Here is a 23,686-nt window from a genome sequence, read left to right as displayed (position 1 = left end):
TCAGTTTTGTTTATTAACAAGCTATGTTAAATAGCAGGCTTTTTATAGGAGAGTGAAATATCCCAACTTAACATTGAAATGGGAACCTTCCTAAAACGCTGACATGATTTATAAACATTTACTCTTTTGCGAGTGCCCGTTTGATCAGGCCAGCTGTTTTTCATTCTAGACGTTTATCGTAAAGAAGCATAGAAGAAAACGAGTGCTGGTCTAAATGATCGAGTCATTTGGGAGATCTCCATTACACTTTGCATGCTTGGAGTCCAGGGTTTGTAAGGCTAGCAATAATTAGCACACCTGCATCTGTGAGACCTCGTGAGAGCCCGCCGGCTACTGGACCACCAGAACCAGGCGTATTCTACAACCAGAGTTCAGCCCAGACAACGGCCACTAATTAGTCCTGACCCTGATTATGAAAGCCTCAGGCATTATCGAGATCACAAGCTGCACACACACAAATTAAAAGTTAAACTATGTGGCATGTGAGCATAACCGGCTAGGCTCAGATGTATGCCAGCTATAAATGCTTACAAAATCGCACTCTGATTGAGTGGTGACTTACAAAATCAAAGTTGCCCTTCTACAACAGCCCAAGGCTTTTCCTGTTTGACTGCCGAAGCCTTGCGAGTCATCAGACTGTTTGCTCTTAACCGCCTTTACTCGTACAAAAACAAACATCCCCTCCCCTTCAAACAAGTTTGTTACAGTAACTATTTATTTTATTGATTGTAAAAGAAAAAACAAGTTGTATGACCCAAATGAGCAACTTACTTTTAAGTGGGTAAAAGGGACAAACACTTTTCGCTAAATAGGGATCAATTTATTTATTTAATTAATAAAGAAAATATTATTGAAAGCGGAGGTCCAAAAATAAATAAATATAAAAAAATATATTGTGTTGCTTTATTTTATAGTTGCTATATTTATATGCACACTTATGTCTGTTGACTGCTGCTAACTTTTCACCATTTAAAAAAAAGTAATTTACGAAGGTCATAAAGATCGAGTGAGGGTCCACTGAAAAGTATTCCTCTCTTCATTTTATGTATGTATTACCCTTTAAATTTAAATGTGTTTTGTAAATTAATAGTTTTTATTTAAATATATTTTCTATTGTAATTTACTTCTGTGAATTTTCAGCATCATTACTCCAGTCTTCAGTGTCACATGATCCACATGATCCTTGAAATATTTCTTATTATTATCAATGTTGAAAACAGTAGTTGATGTATTTTAAAAAATAAAATTATAGTGCTGTTGTTTATAAGCAATTCCTTAGCATATCATCGGCACCCATGGCTCCAGAGGTTCTGCAAGCCTGTGATTCAGTCCAACTGGACACGGTCCTGGATCTGTAGAGACTGACCGCATAAGTGTTCTGGGATTTTCTTCAAGCTGTGGATCATCACATTGCTTACTTTGCATGGTGATTACCTTATCATGCTTATCCAGTCAGCTTTTGTAATTTTTTTTTTTTTTTTTCATTCTTCAGTTGATCCATCTCAGCGGAGAGGGGCCATTTGCACAATGGTTTGGGCTCATGATGTCTATGCTATGCATAAAACATAGACACAACCTTATATAGCCCTGTTTTCAATCTAAGACTGGAAAAAAAAAAGAAAAAACCTAAAGTTGCACTTTTAGATTCCAGTAAGTTAAGCATAAATTGACTCTTTTTTTGTTCTGCTACAAAGTTGTTGTAGCTTACTAAAAAAAAAAAAAAAAAAAAAGGCCCTTAACGGTAATTATAGCACTTAAGTGAACCGTTATCAGCTTAAGATAAGACAATGTCAATGATGAAATGTGTGTTGGCTGATAGGGCCATGGCCATGTAGTTGGGATTGCTTCAAGCAGAACAACGGAGATAGAAGCTCTCAAGCCTAAGCAAACAAAGCGGGGGCTGTGAGCGCGGACGTGCACACGAAGACGTGGGACGGGGGACTGCATGTGAACCGTGCAGAGACAGCAGGGGCTCGCACATGTCTTCAGCTGAGTGGAATGCACCGCACTATTCGCGTTTTGACAGCAAGGTAAAGCACAACAGGTCTCTTTAGGATATGGAGGTTAGTATGCGGTGATCAAAGCTCAGCTGAGATTGTAGACGGTAGTTGAGATGTTTGAAAGCAGTGGCACTATAAATTGGTTCCACCACGCAGCCCGATGGACCCTGCGGCAATGGGCAAGACAATCGGCGATAAGTCACAGCCATTGCGGTGGATTCAGTGGCTGGCTCCGTTCCTGCCCCGTTTCATGTGGGGACTGTGGAATTCCAAGATCTGTGGTTAGTTTAGAGTGCTGAGAATGACCCCAGATTTTCCTTTTTTTTTGTGCTTCCAGATAATGGTTTTCTCTGGTTTTAGGATGGCATTAAACACTTTTGTATATGTGTTAACTCTAGGCTTCCATTGCTTTAACTTGCAGCTACAAATTGATTTCCATAATTTGTCGCAATGCTTGCTTTTGGCTTTTTTCCCCACACCATTACTCCCCAACCAGGTGCTATTACAGAGACCTCGGATGAAGTGGAACTGTTTTTATTTCAGAGTTTATATAAACTTCCTGTTCTGCTCATTGTCCAGTTTAGCCACAGAGTTTTCTGTGTTCCAGCAAACCTTTGGACCAAACTCTTCTCCTAATCCTAAAACATTAAAACAGTGATTATTTTTTTCCATCAAACTGTAGACAGACACTTGCTTTAATATTTGTGTGTGTGTGTGTGTGTGTATATATATATATATATATATATATATATATATATATATATATATATATATATATATAAAATTTGTCTCAATATAACTTAAAACATGCAGATTTTATTTTTCAAATACTAATTATTTTATTCAATGATGCTTTAAAGTGATCCACATTTACAATAAAGACTTTTACTTACATTTACAAAAAAAATATTTAAATTACATGCTGTTCTTTTTTAACTTTATTGTCATTAAAGAATACTGAAAATAATGTATCACAGTTAAACAGCGCAACTGTTTTCAACGTTGATTTGAGGCTCTAATAGTTTTGTATTATTATCATTGTATTAGCAATCTTTTATGAAGGATCTTTTAACACTGAAGACTGAAGAAATGGCTGCTGAAAATGTTTTGAGTAAAATAATTGAAGCCTTAGAAAAGAGATGAAATAATAAAAAAAAAGTTTTAAAAAATCTTCCGACCCCACCCTACACTTTTGAATGTAGTGTATGAAAATAAAAATTATATTTGTGTTTCAGGGGTTCATGCAAAGGAATCATCATATTGAGCGTCTTTGATATCAAACAATTTGAAAATCCCTGGTTTTAGTATAATCAGTGTAAAATTGTATGCATGAAAATGCACGCAGTGTCTAATGTAAGCTTTTCAAATCTTTTGAAGGTGCTGGTGAATGACTTTTTTCTTGTGGCGTGCCTTGAGGACTTCATTGAAAATGCTCGTTTGTTCATCTTCGAGACCTTCTGCCGAATTCACCAGTGCATCAGTATAAAGTAAGTACTTATGATTTTCGACGTAGTACGAATTAACTGCTGGATCATGTAACAAATTTTAAAATACCATTTAAAGTGGACAAATTGATGGATTAATTGTTGTCAGGAATGAAAAAAAAAAAAGGTAGCAGGTCTGAAAATGTGTCCACAATGTGGGGACGCTTCCTGTTTCCTCTCTTCCATTCCCACTCCACTCTCTGATAAGTTTTTATTGCCCAGTGTGCTAGAGGAAGCATGTCCAGAGACCGGCTGCCAGCACCTCAATCTCACACATGGAGACACGCATTCAGAACCAGACATCCCAGGCACATCCACCCATCTGTTTTGAAGCATGTCTAAAGGGTCTACATATTGGCCCTCGGGAGGATCTTAATGGGTGCGCCCCTTCTGTGAATAATACAGCAGATTTTTCTCTTCTAAGCGCCACTTACTCCATTATTGTCTGTTGCGTTTTGTCGCATCGTCGTAAAGAAAGTGGCTTTTGGAATTTCAACCGAAGAGGACTATTGCCTTAATTAAACCGATTTAAGAGAATAGTTAAGATAAATTTACAGTGATTTATGCTGTTCATTGATCCACATGGTTCAATTACCACTGACACAATGCATCTTCTGAACTCCTCATAGACTCTCCGGTCTGCGTTACGGCAGGTGTTTTATTACCACTTTACTCTGGTTGCACTTTTTTATTGCCTCTTTTACGGTATTTATAAGGCATTGTAGGCTTCCAGAGAAGACATGCAATGGTTTCAGTCCCCAACATTTTCCATTGGTGGAAAAGAAGTGGTCGGCATGGAAAGAGAGGTTTGGGCGGGTGTCACTGGTTTCCCTGTGTCTGGTTCCTATTAGCCTTTCAGTGAGGGAGTGCAGAGCAGAGAGGCCGCGTTGCCCTCCTGCCTGTTTAATGAGCTTTCATAACTAGTAGTCGTTGAGCATCTGTCCTGCATTCTTTTTCCCGCCACCGACCTCTGTGCCAAGCAGAAAGCACTTGACGGCAAACTGGAGATTTGCTAACAGGTTGCATCTACCTCTGGGGATTTATGACAATCCTGTAAATCCCGAAAGTCCATGTTCGTGAATGCAAACACTCACCCGACACAATATCATATACAATGTTTGATGAAAGGAGGTTTTTTTTTTTCCTAGCAGTGCACGTGCAAACATTGACAGACATTCGGAATCTGTTATTTCTCTTCTAAACGCACACCCGACGATCAAAAAGGTTCTCGCGCCATTTCCATGCTTCATTGTACAGCCTAATTGCTCACTCACATTTTCTGAGCTGTATTAAACCGAGAAGGGCTGGAGTCAAGGTTGAAACATGGAATGTGATCAGGCTCTGTCCAAATCTCCAGTCGCAGATAGTCTGGAATTGATTTGGAGTCTTGGCTCTTTTTTTGGCAGTCTCGTTGCAATTGAATCCATTTTCTTGACAAAGGTAATGCTGAACTAGGAAACCGAATTGTGATTGCTGTTTATCTGTTCAAGTTAGTAGCTCAAAAGAGTCGCCCGAAAGACAGTGTTATGTCTGTTTAGAGTGTTTAGAGGATTGAAAAACATCCATTTTTGGTTCACTAGTGCATGTCATTGGTACATTACGCAGAAGGCCTCTGCAGCTAATTGTCGGCTCAAATGAAACACATGCAAGTTTTGTAGCAGTTTTGTTATGTTTACAGTTGTTGGCCTTGAACGGGTAGGCAGAATATTTTTTTTTCCTGTGTTTTTGCCCTCAGCCTAGACCAAAAAAAAGACCACAACTACAAATGGCTTTATATATAAAAATGTCCGAGGCTCTATTTAAAATCTGATTTTATGACTTGCACTTATGAAGGCATTTGTATTAGTCTCTTGCCCTCAAGTCTTAAATTCCCAATTTTGCAGTCATTTGCCTTTATTTGAGTTGAGAGTTTGTGTGCATTTGATGAAAATGTTAGTTTTAAGTTGGATGTCTACAATCTTGTCATCTGTGAAACAATGTGATCTCTTACAGTCCACATTAATCCATTTTGCAGTTGATTTGTGGGGCCAAGCACAATGTGCATGGTTTATTTTTGGTAAAACATTTGTTTTTTTAATTCCCTTCCCACCAGCTTGGAATTGTTATTTTTTTACGCTTTTAAAAATGAACAATTAGAAAGAGAGGGGGAGGTTTTAGTGGGAAAAGGGGGATATGATATGAAGAAGGGGTCACCTCCAATGATGTGAATCTCTTCGTGACTTAATGTGGAAATATTTAACAATGCGTTTGTCTTAAGTACACCATGTTAAAAACTTCTGTGAAGCAGGTAAGCACTGTATGAATTCACAGCTGACCTTTTAGCTGTCTACGGATCCTGGAGTGAGACCGGTTGCCTCAGTCGCTCCGGCCTGGAATCGGAATTGGATAAATCAACTGCGAGGAGCCGGTACATGTAAGGGGGTTGAAGTGAAAACGATCCTTACCCTTCACCCCCCAACCCCAGAGGACCAGGTTTATTCCTGTGTAAAATGAGACTGCAGCGAGGGGAGTCAAGCAACTTGGCTTAAAACACCATGTCAGGCACTTACGCTTGAGTGGTTCATTCACCCGACCTTTCTTTTCCATAATTACTTCTTTCAGCGTTTGTATATTTTTGGTTTCAGTTCAGACTTTCATTCATATTAGTGGCAAGCATGTGCAAGTATGGCGTTTTTTCCTTCTTGTTTTAAAGTCAAACTTCTGGGTAAAATTAGATTAGTGTGTGTGTGGGCCATTTCATTGCACCGAGGCAGTGGTTGACCTTGGTCTCTGGTTTAGCTTGTCCGGAGGGTCAGCTCCCTAAGAGGAAACTCGATCTTAGTTGTTTTTTGAGTTGATCTTTGACTTTGGCTTGACTGACATGTGTCACATCTTAATCAAATCAGTGAAATAATTGTCATTGTCTCTTGCATCACAGCACAGAGTTTCTCTATCATGCAATTCTCTTCTAAAACAAGTGTTTTTGGCATTTCCATTTATTTTTCTGTAAAAGCTCGCAATCTCTCTGCTTCGTTTCAGACATGGTCTTAGACCTCTAGGTCTGTGGGCCTGTAATGGATGTTCAGCTATCTAAACTTTCCAGTGTCTTAATTGGTTTCCTGTTCCTTTTCGGCTGTAATTGTTCATCAGTGCGCCGCATGCTTCACGGAGTGCTTTGGGGCTGCCGAAGAGCTTGGATTTCATGTCCCTGCTTTAACCCCTGAAGTCGACAGGCATTCCCTTTTCCCGCACCGAGTGTCACTGCTTGATGTTGGACATGTGTTAACCATCACCAGCTTGGAGCTCGTGATGTGACAACCGGCACATTCGTTGGCGGTTAGCTCTTAAATAATGAGCTTTATGACCAATCTAGCCTGTCACGCATCATTTTCTGAGGGTTTCACTGGGAGTGAAATGATATAAGCTGTCATCTCTGCCTGTCTCCAGAGTCCAGACCCATGCTGTTGCCACGGTGGGTGATTGAGTTAACCTTTCACTGCGAAAGCATTGGAAACCTGGCGTGTTGGCTTTACTTGCAGAACAGAATGGGACAAGCCGGCTTTTTCTGACTTGCACGGAATGAGCTTGGTCGAAGAGAAAGCCAGCTGCGGTATTGTAGGATTTTGGATCAAAGAACACTTGAGCCCCTGCTGCCACCTTCCTCCCTTAATGACACATTGGTGGAGGAGACACCTGGCTTTATTTATGGATTGTTTTTCCGAAATGCCATAGGATGGTCAGTAGCCATGCAAGCCCAAGCTGTGTCATGTTGTTCTTGTCTGCAAAGTTTGTTTCAACGTTACCTTGACCTCGTATCCACGAAAGCGCAATGATGTAATTGTACTCCATATTTATGGGTTTCTTAGTACGATTAGAATCACAGATAATGCAAAGCATTTGTCACTCTTGAACAGACGTCTAAATGCTGAGACAGTATGACAGTAAACCCATTATCATCCAGCACTTTCGATCAGCACTTTAAACCTGCATACACACACACTCCACAAGCTTGTTATATTCCTCACAATTTTCACATAATACCATCAGTGTATATAATGTTCTCCCTTTACCTAAGTTTGTCCTAATGGACTGTGTTTGCCTCGCAGTATGCTGGCCGATAAGCTGAATATGACTCCCGAGGAGGCAGAAAGATGGATCGTCAACCTCATTCGCAATGCCAGGCTGGATGCCAAAATCGACTCCAAACTGGTGAGAGTCTCTCATATTTTATTTCACTCTTGTTTCTCTGCCGCCCTCCTCAAATGGCGAACGATTGATAGATGCTGCGTTAGTGTCCTTTAATTAGTCCAAAAATCAAATTCAGCCTCTTTTGTGCGGGGATTATTTTCTGCTTTAATACATAAAGGAGAGGCAATCAATTACGTCAGTAATTCTGCGCAGTGCCCGCTTACTCACCATATCCTTCCTTGAGGGTAAGGGGACTGAAGGAGGGTCATTCCCAATATTGTGACAAACACGTAGCTTCACTTTTTAGTCATGACAAAGATTAGTATTCTATAAACTATTAAAATTCTAGAAAAGTGTATATATATATATATATATATATATATATATATATATATATTGTATTTACTTGTTTTTACACTTGTTAGACCCTGCATTAATGCCTAACCCAGACAAACAAAATAATAATTATAATATATAATAAGTAATAATAAATCATTTTAAATGTATCATTAATGCTAAAAACTATTTGATAATACAAGTTCAGATGAAGTTTAATTGGCATTATAAATTTGCCTATGGTGATTTTCCCCCACCACTTAATACATTGTATTATATTGTTTAAATTAATACATTTAAAAAATCTTAAGTTTTAATGTTTTATACCACTTAAACTTTTGGGCCACTAAGATTTGTTTTATGTTTTGAAAGTAATCCGTAATATTGTGAAATATGATTTATCCAGCTTTTATTAATATGACGTGAAGATGACAACTTCCATGATTCCACACTTGTTTGCAACGTCATCGAACTACCTTTGTTATTTGTCATACTCCAGTTTTCAGTGTCACGTGATCTTTCAAAATCATTCTAATACGCTGATGTGGTGCTCAAAACCATTTCATCTTATTATCATCAATTGTATTTTTTGGAAACTGATCTTTTTTTTCAGGATTATTTGATGAATAGAAAGTTCAAAAAGCAGTATTTGAAAAAGAAATCTTTTGTAATGCTATGTCTTAACTGTAAACTTTGGTTAATTGAATGAGTTCATGCCTAATACAAGTATTAATTAAATTTTTTTTAAACTGATACATTTCAAGCAGTTTATATATATATATATATATATATATATATATATATATATGTGAAATACTTTTTTTTGTCAAAAGGTCTAGGAACTTAACATGTCATAACACCACAAACAAGTATTGAGACTTGTATTCTAATCTCACAAATCACATGGCATTCTACTGGAATGACCTAGAATTAGCTCCTGTGTGTTTTGAGCTGACTGTGAGGAGGTTGTGAATACAGGTCTGTGGGAACAGAAAAGGATTGGTGTTCCCTGAGTTTAGCTCTAACACTCTTTTCCTCTCCTCTTTCCTTTGGCAGGGACACGTGGTGATGGGCAACAACGCCATATCGCCATATCAGCAGGTGATCGAGAAAACCAAGAGCCTTTCGTTCCGCAGCCAAATGCTGGCCATGAACATCGAGAAGAAGCAGACCAACGCGAACAGGACTGAGGTCAGCATCTCTCCATCTCTTTTATCTGATCTCATCTCATTTTGTCTTGAGCCCTGTAGTTTACACACACACAAATGATCTATCCAGAAGAATGCTGAGCGGCAATCAGCCCAGAACTGTCTTTACACAGTGTAAACCAGTAAGAGCAGGTTTAACACAGCGAGCGCTTTCATCATGCCGTTTTTCTTCAAAGGCTTAATGACAAGGTAGCACAGCTCAGCCATAAAGAAGAAGGTCTGAGTCCCATGACTCAGCGCTGCAGAGTAAATAACGCTTGCACACAATCACACACACACACGCTCCATGGAGTTCCCTGCGTTTAGGAGTCACCACAGATGTTTTGCTTGGGGTCCAGTCGGTCTCCGTTTGATCTTGTGTGTGTGCACTGATTGGCTCACGACAAACGTGCCCTCTCTTTTGTTTGAAATGGAACGTTTCCAAAATAACGGCCTTTAAATGTCTCGGTCCCTCAAACCACGTCATTTTAAGTGACTCAACTCGCACAAACACCACAATGGCAAAGGTCATAACACGTGTTTGGTCAGACGCAATTTAATTGAACATTTTTCTCTTTCCCAATGGAAAAGGTGCGAACGTGAACTCAAACTGCTTGTACTTGCGAAACGACTGCGGTTTTGTAGCATATACCCTCAGTTGCATGTTCAGTCATTTATAATGAACTCACCTTCATTTGTGTTGGGTAATAACATCTTTTGGCTCTCTCTTCCTCTCTATTCAGACTCCAAACTGGGCGGGTCAGGATTCTGGCTTCTGAGTGGATCTGTGCAGACCGTACGCTCCCATCTAACCCTCCAGCATTCCCATATTGCAGCCGAACATCCTGTTCTCCCTCTCGTGTCCCTCAAAAGAAGCGAGACGGAGGCCTTATTTTTGCACTTGGGTTCAATGCATCTGGTATTAAATAAAAAAAAAAAACACGTATAAAACCATCTTCACCTCATGCTTGCATTTTATTCCTGGACATTACGAATGGTGGTTGAGGGTTAAGTGGTTGTGATCTTTTGTGTAATAGATGAAGTTTTAATGTGCTCTGAGTCACTGAGTGGGATTGGGGGGTTTTGTGCTGCTGCACATGCATGCGCCGTAATGATGAATGAGTGTTTAGTCTGCTGCGTTTACGGCCCTGTTATGCGAAGAGGGCACGGAAAGGTGATCATGCCCAACTCTCGTTGTCATTTTCAATGCCGCTCGTCCTCTTCGTTCGCAGACGGGCACGTCAGATGCGCTATACAATCAACGTAATGCCTCTCCACCTTTCCCATCTCATCCCATCGTCCACGCATGACACCTACAGTCTAACGCTCTATACGTTTGCTATTTCTATCCCTGCCGTTCGCAGACGCTGCAGGCTGGGATTCGAAGCGTGTCTTAATGTCTGCTTTGGCCTCTCTATCAGCTGACATGTTTATGGGCCCTGTCTCTCTGGACGAGTGAAGAGGGGGCTTATAGCTGCCACAGCGCTCGGGCTCCCAGCCAGACATCTAAAACAACTGACGTCACCTTTACTTTCCCAGCGAGCAGGCGGGGAGGAAGGGGAGGGGGGTGGGCTAAAGTGATTGGTTTACCGGTCCTGTGCCATGACACATTACGAAAATAAAACCCTCCTAGCCCTTAATTATCACATTCACCTTAGGAGTGCTGTCTCAGATGTTGTTTTAGTAAGACATCCAGACCAACAGCAGACGTGCGGCTGAGAAGGTTGTCCACCACAACGTCTGTCACTTCACTTAAAATAAATAAACAAACACCCAAACGAAAAGGTCACCGTAGGTTTTGGTTAAAAGGGCTTCATAATCTTTCCCTTTTTCGCATTGTTCATTCCTTTTCCCCTACGTGAAAAGGTTAAGGCATTTGTTCAAACACAGGCCACATAATTAAAATATACAACGCATGTTCCCTAATAAATTTTTTGTCGGGATTATTCCTTGAGTCTTGTTTTCCAACTTGGAAATGCATTTTACAAGGTAATGCCTATATTTAGAGTAGCTTTTCCGTAATTTGAGCGATCACTGCTGCAGTGTCTGTCCTATTGCAGAAGCTTTAAATAGTCAGGGAATCACTTGTTTTGAATTTAGGTTTGTGTGTAGTTTGCACTCAAATGTCTATCCACTATATGGGTACTTCAGGTACTTTTAAGGAGGAAAGCAACCTGATACAACTGGCAGGTGAATAAATGCATATCTTCAATAAGATTTTTTTAATGAGAAATGATACTCTATTGTGTTGTACTGATGGAGAGAAATAGCTGTCATATAATTAACATTGACTTTAGGAGATTTTCACTTTGATCTGAACATCAAAGGGCTCTTGAGGAGAGAGTGTCATCATCTCTTAGAAATGACAAATGTTTTTTTTTTCCTGAGGAGGGTAACGGAGATTCTGCGCGGACTGTTTTTAAGGACGGTTGGACTTTCCTGGGGCGTATATAAAGTGCTGCCTTGCTTAACACCTGTTTGGTATACATAAGTATATTGGTACCTGAATCTGTGCTGCACATCTTGACCTAACCTGGAAGAGTTCTAGCTAATCTGAGCCAAACTGTTAAAAGGGGGAAATACATTTTAAGATGAAGTTAAAGAACATGGAGAAAAAAATGATATAAAAATAAAAGATTAAGTGCCACACCTAGTGGTCAAGCTGGGTAAAACATTTCTTGCATTTCAAAGCAATTAATGTTCATTTTGGCAAAGAAGCTTCTCATGGAAAATTGTCTCAGCAGCACTCATTCTTTTTGTATTATAAATGATTCAAAAACGTCTGTAAACTCATGTTAATATCTTAAATGAAAGCTGTTATTATTGACCTGAGTAGATTAAGTTGTATTAATGCCTATATATATATATATATATATATATATATATATATATATATATATATATATATATATATATATATATACACACAAACTGAGACATTTGCATCATTATAACGGGGATAATAGGAGTACAAATAATTTTTCCTTCTCATAATGTATTATTTTTAGTTTTCTGATTTCATCCAGGCTGAAAAATCAAACAAACAAAAAAACACGTATCAGGTTTCTCAGTCTGGCCAAACTAAAGTTCAGCTGGTTTATTGGGTTGCCAAGCTTGTAATATCAGCTGAAAAATTGCTAACAGAGACCAGTAAATACCAGCAAAACCAACGTAGGCTGCTTTAATTTTTTGTTTGTTTTGCCAACAGGATACAACAATAACAGGAAAATTGCAGCTCAGGTACTGTATGCAGTATTATAAGTTGTATTTTATGTGATGTTACTGGTTTTCATTTATTTGTATGTGTCAGGTTTATGATTAGAGAAATAAATAATAATAATTTAATGAATAAACTACAAATTGAACAATACTTTTAATCCAAGCCAATGCACTAGGACCCTGGGGAAGCTCATCTGTGTTGTATAGATACAGTAGGAGAAATTCCATTTGTCATCTTCTAAAACTTAAACAAGGAGGGGGGAGAACAGCCCTTTCTCTGGCCGAGGGGCTTCTGAAAGTGCTCCGAAAAAACCCACAAGATCCTGGGAGTCTCCACGTGACAGCAGCGCCTATATAGCATCAGCACCAGTAGAGTGATACTCCATCACCAGCCGAGCACTGCAGCATATGCCACAGTTACACACACACACATCCTCATGCACCTCAAGGGTTTATTCTAGAGCTTTTGCATACTATTGCATCCATGTGTTTTCTCACTCTGTCTAGGGGACGAAAGGACTAAACTTTTCCTGCGAGAGGGATGCTGGATGTTCCAAGTCCACTTTGGCAGTCGGAAGGAACTTGATGTATAGGCAAAGTTTCTCTTTTTTTGGACTGGACTCACGCAGGTATATTTCTTTCGCTCTGTGCATCTACTTTTGAGGGCACCCATCTCGTCTCGTGCGCTTTTGGAGATTCGCTAATTCCTTCAGTCGTTTTGAATGAAATAGTTCACTGGCAAACACATTGATCCATCAAGGTTTATGTTTTAGTCAAAGAAGCTCAAGATAGAAGCTTTTTCTTTCTCCACAGACATTAACGAGACACTTTTTTGTGTGTAAAAAGCACGTTTCGCTCTCTAATATGACATCAACCGGTGGTGAGAAATGGTGTTTTCTCTATGTGTGACACAACCGAGTCCGGACTCCTCAACTCCCTGCTCTTCTGTGGAAAAATATACATATTGAAACCTCATATACGGACCTTGAAGGCTCGCGGCGAGTACCTTTGACGCTTTCTACCGTGAGTCGGGACAATCATACAGCCGCCCAGATGCAGTTTCGTCTGTTCTCATTTGCGCTGATCGTGTTGAACTGTGTGGACTACAGCCACTGTCAGACGCAGCAGTCTCACCGCTGGAGAAGAAACAAAAGAGGTGAGTGTCCTCCTGTGTGCGTGTGGATTTGATAAAAGCTTCAGTTTTTTTTTCATTCACAAATTAGTCATTTAAGTTAGTTGTCGCTTCTACATAGACAGACTTTTGGTAAGCGCATGACAGGGACAGTCCCACCTGGTGTTACGCTACTTCGTCACACAAATACCATGGTAACAGTAGCACGCATTCCATATATTTTTGTCAATTTAACTTTTTCGATGGAAGTGGTGGCAGGTTGCCATAGTTTTACAAATGTAAAAAATAACTAGTTTGAACTATTTGGCGAAAATGCATCGTTACCGTGGTAATTTTTGTAGAACGAGGTTCGCTGAGAGATGTGCATGGATCATTTAATTCTACGTTTACGGTTAAGTTAATACTAAGGTAAGTTAAGTTAAGTTTGCACTGGGCTCCGCAACTTCTCGAAGTTTTAGTCACACGCACGTTGGCAAAACGTTTAAAAATAAGACGCTTTAAATTTTTATTTTTAATTAACATAGAGTGAGTAAATAACCTGTTACTCGTCCATGTAACGTTAGCCTATGTGTTTTGTTGTCGCCTATATTTTGTCATGTTGAAGTGAGCCCAAGAAAGCAGTTTTAGGACATTTAGCCTAGCTACTGTCGGAATTTTAAAACGTCAAGGGTTGTTGCTACCTTTAAGACTAAAATTTAGGATTGGGATTGAGTTTCAGCATCTGTTCCTGTCAGAGAAAGCTTTACTGTGTCTGCATTTGATGCATAAAGATGACGTTTTAAAGGTTCAAACGTGAAAAAAGCGTATCGTTTTTTTCCCACCGGCGTCATGTTTAACTAGCCTTCATTACCTTTAATTTGTTATAAATTACGGCGCCCATTGTGTAACGGAGAAGAGCTTAACACACATTTTAGGTTGGTAGACAACATGACATGAACAACTGAGAGCCGTTTAAAAATAATAATAATAGATCAGTAAGCTGAAAAGTTTGACAGAGTGCGTTACTTTCGTCTACAGATGTTTCGTCCACTTCTACTAAACGTAAGTAGCTATCTATATCATTATAAATTCACACATTTATCATTTAATGTTTTGCATTGAAAGTCTTTAAGTTTCTAGAGAAGGTTGGATGTGTTAACCACACCATAAAATATTTGTTCTATTTTTTAAAAAAAATAAAAGTCTGATTAAGCCACATTTACTGAAGCCTTAACATATTTTTGATGTCAAATCTCATTTTGATTGTGATGAGTTGGTTAGTTCACGCTGTGTTCATTGCAGGCTATGATAATCCCAAAGAATATGGGCAATTCATTCTCAAAGTACTGTAGAACAGACCCTCACAGTGCGGCACTGTCTGGTTGCCATTTGATGAGTTGAGCTTTCCTTTCCCCTTTTCAAATGCACTGACCCCCCCTCTTGCCCTAAGCCGCTTTTAATTGATCTCACAGACAGACAGTATTGATTAAGTTTTGAACAACTGCTGCAAGTATAACAATCCACACTTAAGATCCACAGGGATTTAACCCATCAGTAAATATAAGGGGCCGCCTTGCTCAGCCAATGCATACGGGCCCGGGGTGGGGGCTGGAAGTCAAACATTTCAAACTTAACTGTCCCACCAAAGCCTTAAACTCTTGAACATCATTCATTCACTGCATGTGACAGGACAACCGCCTACATGTCTCCCAATTGAACTTGAGCCCAAATAAAGACACTTGCTGTCACCATGGCAGATATGCGCTCTTAAATCCACAGAGATGTAAATTGGTAAGCATTCATAGATTTAATCATATGCACGGCATGCCAGGGGAAACCTCTGCTCCGGCTTAGAGCCCCAACCACTGCCCATCTGCAAATAATCAGCCAGACACTGTAGGGAACTGGCACACACAAGTTTTCAGCCCCACTGTTTTTCTACAAGATTTGCGATTTCAGATGCTACGTAATATAATTTTCTTAATAGGATCAAACTTGTTGGCAGAGGCAGACTAGTTAAGCATTTTCAGGAGGATTGAAAGATTTTTTTATGGGGAAAATGGTGGCAGGAGTGCATCTGGAGGTGAGCGGGATCCTTTGTACTGAATTTGTAAATCGATGGTGATGCATGCCTTTTGAGTTGGAACCTGCAAACTGAAAGGTGTGTGTACCATGTGGCTTGTTGCGGTTTGAAATGCCATTAAGCTTTTAGATGTGCTTCGTTGCTATATTTATCATGCTTATTGAGGTCTGTATCACTATTCAATTGAGTCTAAAACACTGAAGTGTTTTTCTTGCCCTCGGCACACTTGAGACTTTTTCTGGCTTGCTTGTTGTGTGCACTACCATCCCACATCACCCCAGCGGCACGGTCAATCCTCTTGAACCGTGTTTTACTAGGCTTTGTCTTAACCACCCCACAAGTGTGCTTATTTGCAACAGATACTCCACTAAAGCTGAGCAGACTGAAATCGAAGCTCAAATCATACTTTTTCTGTGTTTTTGTTCGTGATTGGTTTTGTCTCAGCTCTTTGCATTCACACAGCCTTATAACAAAGCCAACAGAAAGACACATTAAATTTGCACCTCTGTACCCCCATTCAGTGCTTTACAGATGCCAGCAAGTTTGCAATGATATCATTGCTTGGCCCAGGGGTAATACTTTTCATTTTTATTCTTTGGCTAATGATGCCACCTGCTGACTACATAAAACTGTGGGCTCGCGTACCAGCGCAGACTAGAGAACATTCTCATACTGGACTTGTGGGTTTGACAGGCCAGGCTCAGGAGGGGTGTTAATGCTTTTACCTCAGAGCTACGACTCTCAATACGGCAACTTTTGACTGTTTGGTTTACAGTATATAAAAACAAATTTGAATTTGACCAATCTCTGTACTCAAGCCATCTACTTGCACTTTAAGTGAAACTCTGCACTACGGGAGGTTAAGGAGCGGCTAGCTCTGATGAACGGCCCGATTAAGCTCACAGTAATGGAACTAATAGAAGTCTGTTTCCAGAGAAACACAGTCGCGGTAATCCATGGGAAAGTGGAAGAGAGGAAAGGCTTAGCTCCATCCCTGAGCTCCTCAGCTTCACCCTGAAGGGATTAGGGGGAAAGCACCTGTATTTTAACACTATCGAACAGTTATATCTTAATCTGCTGGCAGCAAACGGCAATCTGTCCCATTATGCCTCAGAAACTGTTTTGTATTGATTAATATTTCATAAAAATGTGACGCAAGATGATCCTATGGTTCATAGTTAAGTAAATCCAAACCTACATACGTTTCTTTCTTCTGTGACACACAAAAGATGTCTCTCAATGTTGCTGTTGTTGTTGTTTTTTATTGCAATGATGGTCATTGTTTGCATACAGGTTTGGGACAATGTAAGGGTGGGTAAAGATGCAGTAATTTTCATATTTGGATTAACTTTTGATGCAAGAGACTCAATGCACGTAATTAGAGAATACATGTAAGAAAAAATGGCCTGAGCGGTTAAACTGCGAGAGTGTAGGATGTAAAAGACTTCTTTGTTATTAAAATCTGTCCGGGAAGACGTCTAAAATGAGTAAGGACAGAAAGAACTGTTTAGAGCTATGCCTTCTACAAGTTTACGTAAGGTCCCAGGTTTATGGGTGTAAGTGTTAATGTTGGCTCTTGCTATGTCCGTGCCATTTAATGTCCTGATGAAGTGCGTGACAGGATGGGTGACTGCTCCAGAGTCTCTTTATTTAAGAAAAGAAAAAAACACTCTGCCATTCTTCTTTTGGAAAATGTGACATTTCCTTTCATTCTAATCCATAATGGAAGTGATGTTTTATGAAATTGATGTTCGTTTAATTTAGTCAAGTACAGCCAACTCTCTCACCCAGCCATTTATTCCGCTGGCCAGGAGTGACTTTTTTTTTATTCCAGCAGGTTAGATGTTGTTGGGTGTGTTCGCTGTGTCCCTTTCCTGTCATCTCTGAGAATTGAGTGTGCGTGAGAGTGAATATCATTAGATGAAGAGTTTGATCTGGGGGCACAGGAAAGACTATAGGGAGAGATGGATGGAATATTTGAGGAGATCAGTTGGTTTAATGGGAGAACCATCACCTGAGATGGATTAAATCTTTTGATGTTCTATCTTTTTTTTTTTTTTACCATTCTGCTATCCTGAAGGTTTGTTTTTGTCAGTATGTTTACATTTTTACATTACCTGCAGAATGAGGTACTTGTGGAAATAAATGATCGCATGGAAAGGTTGTAGCATGATTAATTAGCCAACAATTTATGTTACACAATTTTTACAAACCCTTAAAGGGATAGTTCACCCAAAAATGTAAATTCTACCATCATTTACTCACCCTCAAGTTGTTCCAAACCTGTATGAATTTCTTTCTCCTGCAGAACACAAAAGAAGATATTTTTAAGAATATTTGTAACCAAACATACATTGACTTCCATAGTATGGGAAAAACAAAGTCATCAACTGTTTGGGTCCCTATCCCTTTAAATGTATTACTAAAAGACTGTGCCCACATCCTCTTCACTATTATCTCAATTAACTCTGTAAATTTAAACAGTCCCAAACTTGCTGTCCAGACCAGGCATCCTTTGTGCGAACATTTTCCTCATCACCAGGGGTACTGCCTCATGTTCAAAGTGGAGCGTTGATGAGAATTTAATGCATGCCGCTCAGAGAAGTTTTGTAACACTTTCCACGCCTTTATTTGTCATGTCGCGGCAGAGAAATACACATTGTGCATTCATAGTTTTTTTTTTTTTTTGGTAATGTAACCAAGGGCATCCTCTCCACTGGCCTCAATCGTTGTCATCAGAAGATCCCATGTTGGCAAAGCTAAATGCCAAACAGATGGTTTGCTCTCAGGCTGCAATTTACCACACTGTAAAAGTTCATTTTCGGAAATGTGAAATGAAATAGACTTATTATATAAATCATATTATTATAATAAGCTCCATATTTCCCAACAGTGATTGAAAAACGTTTTGCCACAGACAAAAAGGTCACTGTGCTTTCTAAATTCCATGAATGTTTTTTACACATGCTCACCTCTATTACTTCCACAATAGCCAGACCCTAAAGTAATTTTACTTTAATGCATTTCTTATAAGGCTGCTAAATATGGTAAGCCAGTTGAGTCTAATTCTCTTGATTTTGAAATTTACAACTTTTGAAAATAGGACTTCCAAGAGGTGAACACAACACAAGTTAACAAATTGTTTAAAATAGTAACTTAAATCATACAATGACACAAATAAGGGATATTTGAAGCTGTATGTAAGAAATTTATTTCAAATAATCATAAAATGGCCCTGATATATCACTAGACATTAAGAAATCATGTTGTCACATTTCAAATACTTATATCACTGACAACAGTAGTTCCGGCCAGGATATTGTCATTTAAAAAGTGAAGTTGCAGACCTCAACTGTCATGTTTTGTTTTGGTCTGATGCTCCACCCTCCACCGATCTACCAATCACAAAGTCAGTAGAGTCGCAGCATTCGGGTGGCCAGCTCTGCTCTAGTTACCACAGCTGCAGCTACAAACGTGTGGGATAAAAAATGTTGGATCCTGCAGCCTATCTGGCAACCTCGAGTCAGGGGGGAGGGGATACACCGCTTTACAGTAATTTGAAACTGATTGCAGTACCAGTTTTGGCCACAATCTTAAATACAGCTCCTTTAAATGAGGTGGACATATTCATTGTCTCAATGTTTTTCACCATCAGGAGCCTGAGCTTGCACTTTTAAGATGGCATATCAAGTTAAGCATAGTTCATTTTTAAAAGGTAGGCCTTAAGCCCAATTTATACTTCTGCGTCAAACTCACACCATAGCTACGCCGTAGGCTGTGTGCAGCGCGCGTACCTATCAGCATACCCTGACGTCCACCTCTCCAAAAATGTAACAACGCGTTGATTCTACTCGTATCGCGCAAGCACTGTGATTGGTCTGCTAGAACCACTCCCCGTGTTTCACATGCTCCCTCTGCTTGTGTAATTGTGCGTCAACGTGGACAACGACACAGAAGTATAACTGAAAACCATGCGTAGTGTATAGCGTAGAGGCTCCGCCATAGGTCCGACAGAAGTAAAAATCAGCCTTTACATTTTGACCCCTGCTTTCTGTTTCATTCTGCACTGTGTTTGTTATATAAACACATTGCTTTTTACATCAAGTTCTGGATCTACTTGGTATCATCTGGACATTTGATGAAGTGAGACAAACATTGTACATGTCACTGATAGTTTTGCCTGTTCTGCAACAGTATTTGCAATATTTGCTGTGTTCCAAATCCTAGTAAGATTCCCCTGTTGGCTACCTTTTAAGGCATAATGTGTCTTTTCCAAGAGAAAAGAAAAGAAAAAAGACGTCTTAATCATCTAAGATGATCACCTGTCATCTAAGATGCTCACTTTTTGCCCAATTTGTAAGGCAGCATTGCTTGTGTCTTTCACATAGATAGAAGCCTTGTGTGTATTTTCACGCAATTCAATACTATTCAATAATGCTAATTGAAGTATCTTGTCATTCCTCTTGTGTTTTCTACATTGAAACTGAGTTGAATGTCCCAATTTTTGTATGATGAATTCCTTTGTAGAGCGTTCCAAATCACTTAAGATTTGGCGGTTATGTTTCATTTAGGACTCGGCTCTAAAATGCAGCTGCCTGTGTACTGTAGGTAGTAGGCGGCGAGGAAGTTCACTAGGTTTTGAAACAGAGCTTGAATGTAAAACAAAGGCCTTTTACATAATACAGTTCCTTATTAATCAATCGCCCCTCGCATCTTGGACCAGCTATTTGAGAAAAGATGGGAGATCACAGACAGGGCAATGGGGTGTCGTTGAGTGTGCAGGACATTTTGAAGAATTTAATTGATGGTTCAAAATGTCCTGAAAGGGTTGGAGAAAACCCAACTGCCTTGACTAGGCTCTCTGTGTTCCCGCACTTTGCGAGGTTCTATTCCATACCACATTTAAATACTGTATGTCCGTCCATGTCCATTGAGGCTTTCTACCTAGTCTGAATCGATCTGCGAGGGCCTTGTTGTAATGTGAGCTCTAGAGGCTTTCTCCATGAAAAAAACCCACAGCTACATATGCAGGCGTGTGTGGCCTGTCTCTGGCTCTGATAGATATTTACATCCACGCCTACACAAATCGCTGGAACAACAACAAGGGGGAATGTTGGGCTGCTGTTTCCCCCTCCCCATCTCTCTAACACCCGACAGATGGACAGGCCTCCTCTGTTCCCCTGCGCTTGATAGGACCTCTAATTACGCATCCAGACCACATCAAACCAGCCATCCACACGCCTTGCTTTCAGTATAGTGCGGAAGTGATATGGTCAGGGGCAATAAAGCTACACCACTTGCTTGTAATTTGTTTGTGACTCGAGCTTGGGTCTCGTCCCCTTTGCCCTGTCATTGTGCCCGTCTCCATAGTGAGTCTAGGTCGAGGATGTCTGGACCTTCTAAGAGCTTGAAAGGGAGGCCGAGACACCCTGCCTGCTGCCCGCCTGTCTGTGGAACCCAGAAGTCCTGGTGTGGTTTTAATCAAGGCCAGGCATGGTAGTCATTATAGTGCCCTGGTGCTAAGCTCATTGTCTTTCTTTGTCTCTCTCCTTCCCTCCCTCCCTCTCTCTTTCTCTTTCTGTCAGGATTCAACATGCAACTCAGATGTGAAGGGGTCCTGAAGGGTCACTGGCCCTTGATGAGAAAGTGTCAGTGGTTTGTGTGCAGTAGCCAGCTTGTATTTGTTATCAGCGTAGGCTATTTGTTTGGAGTCATGAGTCATTGCAAAACGCGCTTAATGCAAAAAAAGAAACTAAACAAAAAGGTCTTTAAAACATTCTGTTCTCTATTATATACTAAGCTGTGCAATGGGAAATGATCGTTGCAAGCTATTATTCAGACAATTCTGTGTCAATCTTAGAAATTTGGTATGGCTAGGAGTATAAAATGTAGGAGTATAATTCACTTCATTACTATAATACTGTCTCTAACATGGTTTACAAGTTCTCTCTTGTAAAGAATGAGCTAATCTCAGTTTGGGACGGACATAATTAAATATTAGGAAAATATTTAATTAGCTTATACTACCATTCAGAAGTTTGGGGTCAGTAAGAATTTGGTTCTTTTGAACTTTTTATTCATCAAAGAATCCTCGAAAAAGTATCATGGTTTCCACAAACATATGAAGCAGCACAACTGTTTTCAACATTGATAATGCTAAGAAATCAATGCACCAAATCAATGAATTCTGAAGGATCATGTGACTGAAAACAGAAATAATGGCTGCTGAAAATTCTGCTTTGCATCACATGAATAAATTACATTTTAAAATATATTATAATAAAAAACTGTTATTTTAATTTGTAATAATATTTTTCACAATATTACTGTTGCTGTTGGATCAAGCAAATTCAAAAACACTTTTTTCAAAAACCTTTAAAAATCTTACTGACCCCAAACTAAACAGGCTACTGCATATTTGAGATTATATTTTATTACTATTCATGAGCAGGATCCTGATTCTTATTGGAGAGGTCTTGTATCACACTTATTTGGCTTCTTTTGGTATCTTGATGTTTTAAATGTCTCTTGGGATTAAATATGTAAGGAGGTTGATATTGATTTGAGTTTTAAAAAAAAATTAAATACAGTTTAGTGGGCATTATATTTTTGACTGCAGATTGACCAATCAGAATCAAGTATTCCAGTGAGCTGCGTGATAACAGGAAGTTTCAGTGTAGTATTGCAGCAGCTATAGGGTGGTGACGGGATGATGTATTTTTGTCAAGGGTGATGCTAAAATGCGGAGGGCGACATCAATTATGGTGAGTTTATGTATTATGCGACTTCATATAGCCTATATCGCCTATCTATGTTTTTGTTCCTTTATTGTATATTTCTCATAACTATACACAGTGGTAGATAGATATTTAGAGGGGGTTCAGGCCAGTGTCGGCGCGAATGATAAAGAAAAGGTTTAGGATGTGTGGAAAGAGAAAATTTCCATGCACATTTCACAAATTCCTCCTTTTTTTCACCCACTCAGTTATCCACTTGTATTACATCTTGGCTGACTTCAACGCTGTATTATTTTATTTGAACCAGAGCCAGACCTCAGAAGCACACCGTCTTCTCTTGTGTAAACAGCTGTCACGGAGAGGGACGGTGCGTTGAAGGTATCCGCAGGCAGGGGTCACATTGTTTTCATGTTCATATGCTAATAATGGCTTTGGTGGTGGCACTCCAGCAATACCAGCTTGTCACTGTAATTAACATGCACAAAGGTCTGGTGTCTTAAAAACAAAATACATTTTTGCACACATTTTTGTTGAAGATTTTCTTCAAATGCATTCTGTATGTCATATACATTCATTTCAGTCTATTATAATTTTAGTAAAACTGTTTTGTTGACAAAAATAGCATTTTTTTAATTGACAATGTGCTGTAAGATGTAAAAGTTTCTTTTTGAAAAATCAAAGACCTGTCGTTTATCAACTTAAACAATCACTGTGTTTTAGGGATCATTTAAGTTGTTGCTTTATGCACTAGTACTTAAAGGAGTAGTTCACTTAAAAAAAAAAAAAAAAAAAAAAAAAAAACTTTGCTGATAATTTACTCATCCAAGATATCCATGTCATTCTTTCTTCAGTCGAAAAGAAATTAAGGTTTTTCATGAAAACATTCCAGGATTTTTCTCCATATAAGGCACTTTACTGGTAACCAAACAGTTCAAGGTCCAAAAGACAGTTTCATTGCAAACTGCAAACTATTCAAAGGGCTTTAAACGATTCCAGACAATGAATAAGGGTCTTATCAAGCGAAATGATCAGTCATTTAAAAGATAAATAACAAAGTTTAAGTTTTATAAGCACAAATGCTCGCCTTACTCTGTTCTGTGATGCGTGTTCGTGACTCTCCTGTTCGAACTCGTTTATCAAAATGAACAAATCTTTTTTCGTGTCATTTGGTTCGTTCAACAAACGAAATGAACGAATTGACTCGGGAAAAGATTCGTTCATTCGGGTTTTTTTTTAAAAAAAAAGAAAGAAATCAATATCAAAATTTGACTGACACAAAACCTTTGAATAGTGTAATATGTTAATGTTGTATATAGTTAAAGTCATTTAATCATTATTATGATGCTTTTTTCGCCTCATTTA

At 39.3% G+C, this 23,686-nt stretch overlaps 2 protein-coding genes across 3 annotated transcripts in view; both read left to right on the top strand.

Annotated features, from left to right (window-relative positions):
- The window catches only part of eif3ea (eukaryotic translation initiation factor 3, subunit E, a), a 41,307-nt gene extending 31,339 nt beyond the window's left edge, over positions 1-9,968 (top strand). Inside the window, exons 10-13 of the mRNA XM_039650819.2 lie at positions 3,378-3,487; positions 7,570-7,672; positions 9,044-9,178; positions 9,918-9,968. Coding sequence (XP_039506753.1) covers positions 3,378-3,487; positions 7,570-7,672; positions 9,044-9,178; positions 9,918-9,953 — 384 coding nt within the window. The 3' untranslated portion in view covers positions 9,954-9,968. The remainder of the gene's footprint in view (positions 1-3,377; positions 3,488-7,569; positions 7,673-9,043; positions 9,179-9,917) is intronic.
- A 2,150-nt stretch (positions 9,969-12,118) lies between these two features.
- Positions 12,119-23,686, top strand: part of rspo2 (R-spondin 2) — a 60,531-nt gene continuing 48,963 nt past the window's right edge. The window contains exons 1-2 of one of the 2 annotated variants that reach the window (XM_039650820.2): positions 12,119-13,549; positions 14,543-14,566. In XM_039650820.2, coding sequence (XP_039506754.1) covers positions 13,447-13,549; positions 14,543-14,566 — 127 coding nt within the window. In that variant the 5' untranslated portion in view covers positions 12,119-13,446. The remainder of the gene's footprint in view (positions 13,550-14,542; positions 14,567-23,686) is intronic. The other variant, XM_039650821.2, reaches the window with a different exon arrangement.

Source organism: Pimephales promelas, chromosome 12 (assembly GCF_988280905.1).
Source record: "Pimephales promelas chromosome 12, fPimPro1.hap1.1, whole genome shotgun sequence".
NCBI classification, from domain to species: Eukaryota; Metazoa; Chordata; class Actinopteri; order Cypriniformes; family Leuciscidae; genus Pimephales; species Pimephales promelas.
Note: the sequence above shows the minus strand (reverse complement) of the source record. Positions and strands in the feature narration are given on the sequence as shown.